Below are 11,902 nucleotides of genomic sequence, written 5' to 3'. Positions count from 1 at the left end.
AGAAGCTCATAAAACAAAATGCATTCTAATTAACTCTGCGGCACAATGCATCCTCATTCCATCCTCATCAACCTTAATGGCTGTGGAGCTCAGTGCCCCAGTTTCACCGTCAGGGAGCCTCCAAGTCCCTTATTTGGCCATAATTGGTACACTGTTTTCATGCTGTTACTGTACGCTGGGGTTATTTCAGCGAGGACTTCTCCTGAATAATAAAGATGCGACCACGGCTTGTGTCATCATGTTCTGAATAAATCTACATTAAGTTCAGACTCTACTCTGGCTGGGCTTTCTTTTGCACAGGTTTGTGCACCTGTGCAGGTAACCCTGTTGCGTGTCTCAGTCTGTGTCTTCCTGTTGGGGACCGCAAACCTTCTGAAGACACTTCTAGTCCCCACAGTAAACTACAAAAGAAAGATATTTGCAGACCTTTTTCGTTGTGGTGCAATAGCCTTCGTTGCGTGTTCGCTGTCGAACCCTCCTCGTATGGGAATAACCATATTCTTTGTTATTCCTAGTAGGCAGCAGACATCTGTCTATGCATACTGAACTATAAACAGTATACTGTATATGAGAAAGTCGGAAGTGAGGGAGATAGTGTCTGCTCTCATTTGGCAGTGAGATGCTTGCAGAAAAACGAAAGACACACTCAACACACACACTAGAATGGACACATTATTGGTGGTTTGTTATGTTTTATTAAGAAATATCACCCATCTTCTTCCTTTTTTCCAATTTCTTTCGTCAAATGCAAGGCCACATGTTCCATTCTGCCCATTATCAAGCGTTCCCATCTGTCGTTTAGCCTGGAAGCAGCAGGGAGGAAGAGTGAGATGATTGAAGAAATGATTATGTTTGGTTTATCACCACCGTCATCTCTTGTCCTCCTCCTCTCCTCTCTTTTCCTCACCCGCTTCACTCTCCACATTTGATGTTTCCTACGCTTTTCTCAAGTTTTCAAGTCTTTCTTTCTTCTTCTTTGTTTTCCTCCTCTCCTCCACAGGCTCTCCCTGTCCTCCTTTTAAAACAGAGTTAAAGTTCTGTGCTACTGCTAGCTACTGAGCCCTGTATCTTTTTGCTTTAAGGACTTTATGGATTATTAGAGGAAACATTTTACGACAATAATCCAAAGGTTTTGGTAAGTACTGGAAGATAACTGAGCCTTAACTTCCAATATTATTCTATCAATTCCAGATCCAGATAGTGTTCCTTCACAGAGCCTGTACAGCATGGCGGTCTGGACAGTGCAAGGGATAGGGGGGGGTCCTCATATCACTCATCTGCTGCTGAGTGCTGTCGTTTTATTGTTATCCACCCGGGCGTCCATCTCTTCTCGGTGGAACTATTGTCACGATCCTACTGTTGGGTAATGTTAAGCTTGTGGGTAACTGGTTGTCATGGTAACTGTGGGAGTGGCTCCCTTGATTGGCCTTGTTACGGGTCACCTGAGGAATCCAAAATGGCGGATGGTAGCAAGATGGCTGCTGAACAGACAGCATGGTGCCCACACTTGGTTTCACTAAAAACCCTCTGAAACACTATGTGAAGGCTATTCCCCTTAACAAGGACAGCACCAGGATTAGGGATTCCTAAAGGGGGAACGTGACCGCCCCTTTGTCGTGTATGTTTGTCAAGTGTTCGTCTATGTTATATGTCAAACCATAACCAAACGGGACAGGCTAACGTTTACCCCAACGCTTGGGCTATCCCTCAACCAGTGAGAAGGACCAGAGCTCGCCAGGAACCCAGGTGAGTCACTGCTCACGTGGCCGGAAGCTAGTTGCCTGCCAGCTGTGGTTTTTACCACTTATGCGTCTCGACTCCTGCCTAGACAGAGAGCTGGTTCGAATATATCAGTGGGGTCGTGACACTATCACCTGTTTGGTCAAAGGTTATCATATGTAGCAACTGAGACATGAGAATCACACGATGAATGGCTTCTTTTTTGCATATGGTATATAGAGAGATTTCAAACATTTTGACACTGGGCGGGGAATAGCTAAGGGAATAAAACCAACTCTGAGTCATTGAAAATACCAATACAATCCTTTGGCCTGTCCTGCACAAATGACACATAGACCTTGAGAACATTGAGAGAAAGGAAATATGTGCTGCAAGTGACATGAATGATCGAAGGTGTCATATGAAAAGCTTGGCTTTATTTGCACTGGTCATTGCATTTATTTTTGGCTGGAAAACACCCATTAAAATTTCAGAAATATTCTTGGCTCAGTATAGTGTGACCTGCTGATATAATGTTTTTAACTAAACTTAATCAGGTTCCCCTCCAGCGTTTGCACTCCAGAAGACTTTTTAAATGACGAGCATATGCAGCTGGCTCCAAATCTGTGCCCTTCATCCTCTTCTTCCATCCACGCTACTGTCCTGTTGAGCCGGCTGAGTGTTAGCCGCCGTTCATCAAAGCCCATGTGGTTGTACTGTGAAAGGTTGTGCGTGTGTGCGTGTACGGGGAATAATCACGAGCCGATCATTGAGCAGAAGCAGCTGGGTTTTTCGAGAGGCTGGACTGGTCTACACAGAGCTCAGGTCGTAGAGGGGGTCCACTTTGAAGTCGGCAGGTCGCAGCTTCATGACGGTGGTCTTGAGAGAATACCACCAGCCTCTCCAGGTGACCCACACCAGGCCATCGTCGGTGACAGCGCTGTAGGGACCGCGGTGGTAGTAGAGTCCATTAAGATGGGCTGAATGGCACCTTGAGGGAGGATGGATAGAGGAGGAGTTGGACAAGGGCTCAAATCTCGATTGGGACACTTGACACTCATTATAAGGGATAATGTAACAGGATTAGATGGGTCTGTTTGGTGTTAATTTAATCTATCCAACAGATCTAGTTATCTGAGTTGCAGGCAGGGTCTGTAAACCAGGCCCTTATGACTGTATTATAAGAAATAAACATAACTTAATTTGTTGGATGGTTTGCCAGGAAGTGGCTTGGGCCTGAGATCCTCACCGATTGAACCACCAGCCCCCCTTGTCCTCTTGGGCACAGTTCCCCCCGGCGTAGTTGTCATTGTCCCGGTCGTATGTGCTGAACTTCGCCCCCTGGTGGCTGGCCCACCCAGACACGCCCCCCTGGTAGTTGCCAGACAGCGCGTCTCCAGCCGTGCCCGAGTAGGCTCCGAAGGACAGCCGGTAGTCGCTCTGCGGAAGAGCATTTGTTCTCAGTCTAGACACAGCCTACATGGAAATGCATATGAGCCATAAAGGCATGGGAGACGGGGTGTACTTTTAACAAGTGCAACATCGTACCATCAGACCATAACGCTGCCGTTTTGACCTGTCACCACTGAGGTGTCTTGTGTAATAATGAAGTGTAGGTGCATGGTGCAAGATACATGGTTCTTCAGTCGTTGTCAGCCAATCACTGCTCAAGTAAAACAAAGAAATGTAATACTTGACAGACATTGGAAATGTACATCAAATGACTTAACCACTAGACTTTTTAGTTGGAACAATACAATCAAAACAATGATCTATTCTGTTTGGCTGAAACCAACTGGCCCAAACGTATATGATACTGCCGAGCCAAACATGTCATGTTATATTGAAGTGTATATTGTTCAGTTTCAAACAACCCTTCCACATTGATCCACTGATCCATCCCACCTTCTCTGGCCCCAGTCTGAAGTTATTGTACTCAGCGTAGCGCTGGCTGCCCTCAAAGTCCCCCAGGATGATCCTCACAGAGTAGTTCCCTGTTTCACGTAGAACAAGCCATTAGAAAAACCCGAAACACAATAATAAATAGTTCAATCAAGGGAAAACAATTATACTCCAAAGCAACCTACAAAGATTAATATAATTAATGTTATCCATAATAATCATACATTGTATATATATATATATATATATAATAATCTAAATTTGTTATATTACATAAAATTTATCTCATCCCAAAAGTAAAGTGGCCTCTTGACTGTTATTTTCCAAATGTTACTATTAGCTGTAAATTTGTATATTTATAAATATACCTTGGTCTGTTAGGTAATGTAGGTTTTCGTTTCCAAACCAGAACTCTCCAGCTCCTGACTTGTCCCCAAAGCCATTCTTATACTCAGTCCACGACCTGAGGGAGATGAGGAAGATGTGAACATCATAGTGTTCAAACTAACAAAAACAAGCACCATTTAGTAACATTTTAATATTACAAGATTAAAGTCATATGATTTGTTGCGTATGACTTCCATACTGGGTGGCGGGACCTGGTCCCAGAATTCTGCCAAAAATACCAAAACTAATATATTCTATACATTTGATTCTATATGTATCACCAGTCCTCTGATAAACAGGGTCATTTGGTTAAATAGTAGTTATAGTAGTAAATCCATTAAATGCACATGTGGTGCAGTGAATCGCTGTACTGCTGTCATTTAGAACGGACACAGGTCCCTCAGAACGTCTACGCTTCTTCAAAAGTCCTCAACTGAAAGGACACACCGATAATAGTTCACTGTTGATGTTTTCACACAAACCAGCCTCCTGAACTCGGGCTGCACTTGTCATTTTGTGATATTTAAAGATAGCATGGTTTGAAGACAAGAGCAAAGGAGCAGAGGCACCGGAGCATTAGATACGTACTGGCAGGACCGTTGACCTGAGAATCTCAAATCCAACAGAAAATCTTGTTTTTCCAAGTTATTCCCAGCAGAGTGAAAATAATCATGCAGCGACTGCTACATGATGGAATATTTGTTTTGGTTCAGCAAAACAGGAAACGGCAATTGCTTTTTCACCAACAAACTTTGCAATACTGATGTGATCAGCAATACTGATGTGATCAGTATTGCATGCACAGTGACACAACTTTTCCAACCTTGCCTCATAAACCCAAAGATAGCGGCTCTTACGATTTAACTCAATGAACCTTAATTACCTAACAATTTACCCTGACACTGAAATCCAAGCTTCATCCAACCAATGGAAATGCACCTTAATGCCACAAGTTTGTTATGTATGTGAGGGCTTGAGCTCTGTCTATAAGGAGAGATAGAAGTGGGTCTGATTAGGAGATGAGTTAGAGAAAGATGTGTCAACGTGCTATCAGCTGTCTCCCCACACAATGGAATAAAACATGCATGCAGAGTATATGATCGGACCCAAGATGGCAACATTGCTGCTTCACCACACCATGACCAGCGGATTCTCAGAACAGAATGCCCGGTTTATCCACGTTCACTCCCCAGTGCTCAACTCTCCCTCACACCACGTCATGTGCGCCCACTCAGAGGCATAGAACTGCACCTGTTGAAGAGCTCCGAGCCGTCGAAGCGTCTCTGCACCACCGTCCAGCCTCCGCCGTCACTCATGTCGCAGTAGGCCTCCACCGGCGCTGGGCTGCCCGGGGCCCGGAGGCGGTAGACACCACTGGAGTTGGAGCCAGAGGTGAACACATCTGCGCAGTCTGAAGCAGGACACAAACAAGAGGAGGTTGCTTCTTTTACAGAACTTACCAATTGTTTAATCTGACGGGTGAAAGCTGAACATCAGACACAGTGGTCACACTTTGTTATGGTTTTAATTACAATTGTATTGTGGTTACACTAAACTTGCACTTTACATTATAGTGTTAGGTGTTACGGTGTAATTACAAAGGTAAGTGCTGGGCAATATGAATGTGGAAAAGCATGTCACCACAGTGGTTATGATTAGGCGTAAAGAGTGCAGTACACTTGGGGTAGGGACAGGGCTGTTCCATAATGTCATTAAATACTAAGCATATTTAACGTGTAAATCCCACTGTTACAAGTACACTGAGGTAAAGGGTATGGTCCAAGGTTAAGGAGTAGGTGCAGCAGGTTCCCCTCACCTCTGTAAGGGGTGTCCCCTGCAGCCTGGTCCCCCTGCGCTGGGGTCCGGTCCTTGTGGGGGTTCTGGGGCCGACTCAGCAGCTGCAGCCTCTTCAGGAGACGCTCCTGCTTCTGCACTTTGCTCTTCAGGAGCCTCTCCCGTGCCTCCAGCTGGGCCAGCTCCTCGTCACAACTGGCTGAAGTCTACTCACATGCACACGCACGCACGCGCACACACACACACACACACACACACACACACACACACACACACACACACACACACACACACACACACACACACACACACACACACACACACACGTGTACTCACACACACACGCACAAGTACTCACACACACACACGTGCACATACTCACTCACACACCACACACACAAATAACATACAGAGTGTATTTTATTTTGATAGTTATTTAACACTTTTTAAAAAGAGATGGATCCAATTTTTGGATTTCGTTCTATTTAAGCGGTTTGTGCTTAAATGCTACAGAATGTATAATTTATCGATTCTTAGTAGCTGACAAGTAATTCAATTGTGAAAAACACAACCTCAATGCAGTCTTCAGCATCAGATTGCATTGCTTTGTTGGAGTAATACATAAAAACAATATATAAATTCATCAAATCATGAAGGAAAATGTTATCCAAAGCGATACTTACAGCAAGGGCTGAGGCAGCAGCTGCCATCAACATCACTCCCACGATGAGGCATGTCTGGCCTGCCATCCTGTGCCTCCTGTGGGTCCGAGCGAACAGTACACCAGTACAAATATGACCGCCTTTGGGTTTCCCTTGAAACTATGCGGTTCTTATGAATAAAATCAACGTTTCTGTTCAGACAATCCCTCTTGACGTATTTTGTGTAAATGCAGTGTATATTTCCAATTAATCCTTTTTGGTGCCTTTGTTCCAGGGAGAAACAATGTTCTAAGATGAAAGTGTTCCTCTCTGCAAGGCAGCAGAAGAACTGAAGGAATACCGGATCGTTCACGGCTATAAATCAGAACAGGGGGAGCTGGTTCAGGAGAGTTCTGAACCAGTGACGGGAGGATGTGCTTCGCATTACAACAGAACAGAAGGGAAGGATAGAGCGTGTCTTCACTATCCGTTCCCCTCGCTCTCCTACTCAAACACAGGGAGGCGACAGCTTTGTGTGTGAGAAGGAAACTTCAACCAGCAGTAGTGACAGACAAGACAATGGGATGTACCTTTTGAATGAGTGGAATATTAGTGCTGATAAGACATTAGAAGTTTAAACGTCTTAGTGTAAAGTGAAGATGTTCCGGACATAAAATGAATGGTTAATTCATCAGGCGTTCAAATGAATATTGCCACGAAAGTCCCCTCTTTGGTGTTATTGCTAAACATTACATTCCGTCGTATCAGTCCGTTCCCTCCCTCCTCCTCCACATGCCAGCTGTGGACACACTTTCCATTCCTTCAGCCAAACTACTGACCGAGGTACCAGCGCCTGCTTCTGGTAAACACCTCGCTCACATATCTGTGCACATATCATTGGAGCAAGGGATTGAGGAAACATTTCAGCGTATCGATTACAATGGATTTGAAGTTAATGCTTTGTTTCATTCTAACAAGCTGGCGCTCAGGTCTGATGGGTGAAGGTTACAGACGCAGAACATTAAAATACACAGCACTCAAATAAATGTTGCGATAATCAGAACGATTAATGAAAAATCTTGAATAGACATTGAATAGACATGCTACATGCCCCCTGTCAGACTCCACCTAGGGGGATTCTACTGGGCTCCTCCAGGCAAGGACCAGGATGGTCATAGTGTAAAACTGGTTTATCGTAGAGGTTGATTGAGACATGCCGTTGAGGCACGACTCTGAGAAACAGACTATGGGACTTGACTACAAGACTTGACTATATGGAGGACTGGAGGAATCAGATTAGGTACGGAGACTATGTCAAAACACTGCTGATTGGGAAATGTTTGATAGTTGTCATGGAGATTCATTTGTAGTACGTTGCCATAGTGACGTGTGTGAAGAGTGTTTTCTGCTTCAGGGCATCCAGGAGAAAAATGGATTGGTCCGGCACAGTGTCTGATTATCATTAGGCTCTGATTATCATTAGGAAGCCCCTATGCTCTAAGGTCTAAGCAATTTATATAATAAATATATAATAAAATTAAATTTATAAGGAGCGATTTTCTCCATATTTGGAGAAAGCGTATGTATCTCAACCTCTTAGAAAGAATATGACTTTGACAAAAGGACATGTGTAACATCTTTATATTGACTTTATATTGAGTACTATATTGAGTTTTGCCGGTGAATACTAACAGGTTCACATTGTAAGTACAGAGAGCTGACACGCGGAATAACATGATCGTTTTCATCAGCTTCATATTCCTCTTCTTCCTGGCCCCTGGGAACACCAGAAAATATTTATTTCCAATATTTTTACATAGACTTGAAGGCTGGATGAACATGCACTTGAAAGTGTGTGTAATGTTTTTGTTAAAATTATTATTTATTCACCTTGAGATTCCTGAGGTGTTTTGGCTGCTGGTCTACTTCCTCTTAGTCAGAGCTCTGTCGACGCTCCCTACACAAATAACACAACATGTTACTCTGTCATTTACATTTACATTTGACTTACAATAAGTACATTTGTCAGTAGAAGGTGAAACAATATTTTGCTGTCGGTACAGTAAGGATGTTCATAGAACCAAGTGCCAAGCACTTACAATCTCTAGGTTAACCAATTCCCCTTATACAACAAAGTATATATAGTATGTATATAAGTATATATATATATATATATATATATATATATATATATATATATATATATATATATATATATATAGTATAACAAAGAAGTAATTTAGCAGACACTGTTATCCACAGCCACCTATATTGAGTTCAGGTACGTGTCTTTAACAACAGGTAACGGCCTCTGGCTCAAGGCCCAACAGACAAGGCTGCAGACACTGGGAATGGAATCCAGTACGCCACGGATGGGAGCCAGACATCCAACATAGTCCTCTGTGCAGTCCCACAACACAACGCTACAGCTAACACCATACTACTGATAACATGAACACATGCTTTGTTTACCGTCCGTCCCCAGCTTTGGTTTGTCCTCTGACGCCTCAGGGTCATCTGGTTGAACATCGTCTGACTTCTTATAGTAGTAATCTTGATTTGGTGGTCCGAACCTCTGGGAACCAGACATACATACACACACACACACACACACACACACACACACACACACACACACACACACACACACACACACACACACGCACACACACACACACACACACACACACACACGCACATGCACAAAAACATACACACACACACACACACACACACACTCAATGAGACATTTGAGTGTGTGTGTGTGTGTGTGTGTGTGTGTGTATGTTTTTGTGCATGTGCATGCGTGTGTGTGTGTGTGTGTGTGTGTGTGTGTGTGTGTGTGTGTGTGTGTGTGTGTTACTATATGTCTGTATGTGTATGTGTGTGTGTGTGTGTGCGTGTGTGTGTGCGTGTACATGTGTGGGGGTGCTATCTAAGTGTATGTGTGTGTGTGTGTGTGTGTGTGTGTGTGTGTATGTGGTTGTACACACACACTCACTCAATGAGGCGTTTGACTCTAGAGTATACTGTTATATTTGAGGTTGAACTGTTGTGCGCTCACCACGTCGGGCCACATGAAGCTGATGAAGAGGATGGCGGGCAGGCCGATGACGAACACATAGACCCCCAGGAGCCAGGGGCGCTTCTGCACGGCCAGCAGGAGGCTCTCTATCCATCCGGCCTACATCACACACACACACACATGCACACGCACATGCACATGCGCACACACACACGCACGCGCGCACGCATGAGCGCACAAAGGTACGCACGCATGCACGCATGTACACACGCACACACACACACACACACACACACACACACACACACACACACACAAACACACACATGCCCATCCGAGATCAGCAATGGAACATTTTTCAGTTTTACAAAATAAAAGTCCTTCCCAGTATATTTTGGGGGTTTTGTTTTTTTGGAAGACAGCAACAGTGAAGAATGCATTCTGAGTTCTAGGTGGATCAAAGTGAATCCCAAAAGGTCACTAGATGGATTCTTAGATCTGGATCTGTGTTTCAACCTAAAGCACAATCATTTCTTCTTCCTTTTTTACAGGTAAAGAATACAAAGTTGTAATGTTATGTAAACTACTCTACACGTTTGAATAATTTATTATTCATTGGTTTATTTGTTATGGACAGAATACATTAAAACACATTATGTTAATGTGTCAGAGTTAGCTGGAAATACTAGATTCCTGGACAGGACATACATTAAAATACATTATGTCAAATAATAAACCTTAAACAGACAGGACCTGCATCACTAAGGGAAAGATGCACGATGGGAGTGAAGTGATATGGACTATATACAACAGACCAGAGAGATCATCTTTGCCAACAGGTTGTACTTTGTGAAAATGATGCAGTGGTGATTTAGTGTAGGGTTTTCTGTGTCGTTTGTCTTTATCGTTTGTTGAATAGTGATTCACCATGTAAATGCACTTAAACCATCTTTGAATGAAAGAGTTTCAAAGCCGTACCGGTTGAGCAGCAGAGGCAGGTGCCACACCAGCCAGGGTCAGGCATAGCAGAAGAGCAGCATGCTCCATCCTGTTCAAACACACACACACAATCACACCTGCTAGCGCTGTGTGTGACCACAAGCCTGTTCCTGACGAGCACGTACATAGATAACATTCAGTGGAAGATACATGTAGATAAAAAAAACTGTGATAAGCTGACTACTGCGTAAACAATGAGAACAACACTTTCGGTGTTAGGTTCACTTTCGGTGAGATAGCTGAACAGATAGCGGGTCTTTTGGCAGACTGTGACATTACCCAAAGGAACTGGAACATAAAGCTAGATACACGGTAGGTCATCTATAACCCAGGGCATGTCAACATGAAACCTGGTCCAACTGACGAATATGTAGGGAGAGCGATACAGAGGGAGCGGACATCAAATGAAATAAGAGCAGAAAAGAACATTGAGTTAAAAGCAAGTGGAAAAACATGAGACAAAGAGACTGAGAAAGGCTGAGAAAATACAAACTCAGCAGAAAGTCAGCAGAACAGTGTAGAAAGAGAGAGAGAGAGAGAGAGAGAGAGAGAGAGAGAGAGAGAGAGAGAGAGAGAGAGAGAGAGAGAGAGAGCTGAGGGAACCTGAAATAAATGTGTCAGCCTTACCTCAGCGTTTGAGTGTCCCTGAGTGTGCGAGTGACAAAAAGCACTTCCTGGCAAGTAAGTCTTGTCCTGTTGGACTTTGGTCCCAAGTCACTTGTAACCACGGTTACAAGTGACACAAATTACCAAAGGGTAATTACTTATTACACACATACATGCAGGCACACACTAATGCACACCTTTTAGAGCCCAAAGTGGTAGAATAAGTTAATATTTACAACACAGCATGCTGATAAAAAAGGTTACCATACCATTAACTATTATGGTAAACAAATAATTTATTTCAAAATGGACATTCATCAACAAGACAATCTGACAATTGACTAAGGCCATCTAAATTAATCATAAAAAAAAAAAATAGCATAACATTACACAGCTGTATTTTTTACAATTAACACAAAGAAACTCAAACAACACTACTGCAGTGCATTGCTGTACCCACTATCTTCTTGGTAGACAGTGTTTTCCACTGCATATTCCCACATCTTCACTAAAAATGATTGAGCTTCACTGGTGATAACAGAGTGCCTCCTAGGCCATACTTATACTCTAAAAGTTCACATCACTTTTAACTTAAAGTTAAAAGTGCTGTCGGTTGTATCTGAGAGCTGCAAAGACGGCAGAAAAGAGCTGCTCTGTTCTTCTATTCTGTCAGGAAAGTCTCACCTGGAATATGGAACATTTACCAGATAAATGAGGCCTGAAAATGACAGAGAACCAGGAGCACACCCAGATCCTCAGCAGTTCGACGTGCTATGGTCTGGACAAAGAACAAGACGGGATGAGGCAGGCATGGGGGATTTTATCAAGC

The 11,902-nt window shown here is 43.4% G+C and overlaps 2 protein-coding genes across 2 annotated transcripts; both read right to left on the bottom strand.

Annotated features, from left to right (window-relative positions):
- Positions 1-2,320: 2,320 nt before the first annotated feature.
- On the bottom strand, positions 2,321-6,580 carry fgl1 (fibrinogen-like 1). The gene is made up of 7 exons (XM_084470005.1): positions 6,486-6,580; positions 5,825-6,008; positions 5,260-5,419; positions 3,990-4,084; positions 3,625-3,713; positions 2,969-3,195; positions 2,321-2,710 (listed from the first exon to the last, which is right to left on the bottom strand). Exons 1-7 carry the CDS (start codon positions 6,549-6,551, stop codon positions 2,530-2,532), a joined length of 1,002 nt encoding a protein of 333 aa, XP_084326131.1. The 5' UTR covers positions 6,552-6,580; the 3' UTR covers positions 2,321-2,529.
- Positions 6,581-8,311: 1,731 nt separating this feature from the next.
- Positions 8,312-11,106, bottom strand: LOC311345058 (uncharacterized protein). The gene is made up of 5 exons (XM_084469423.1): positions 11,095-11,106; positions 10,447-10,516; positions 9,508-9,627; positions 8,916-9,018; positions 8,312-8,400 (listed from the first exon to the last, which is right to left on the bottom strand). The coding sequence occupies exons 2-5, from the start codon at positions 10,513-10,515 to the stop codon at positions 8,366-8,368; spliced, it is 327 nt and encodes a 108-aa protein (XP_084325549.1). The 5' UTR covers position 10,516; positions 11,095-11,106; the 3' UTR covers positions 8,312-8,365.
- Positions 11,107-11,902: the final 796 nt, after the last annotated feature.

Source organism: Micromesistius poutassou, assembly GCF_964030765.1.
Source record: "Micromesistius poutassou genome assembly, chromosome: 6".
Taxonomy (NCBI): domain Eukaryota; kingdom Metazoa; phylum Chordata; class Actinopteri; order Gadiformes; family Gadidae; genus Micromesistius; species Micromesistius poutassou.
The sequence above is the reverse complement of the archived record's forward strand: the minus strand, read 5'-3'. Positions and strand labels throughout refer to the sequence as shown.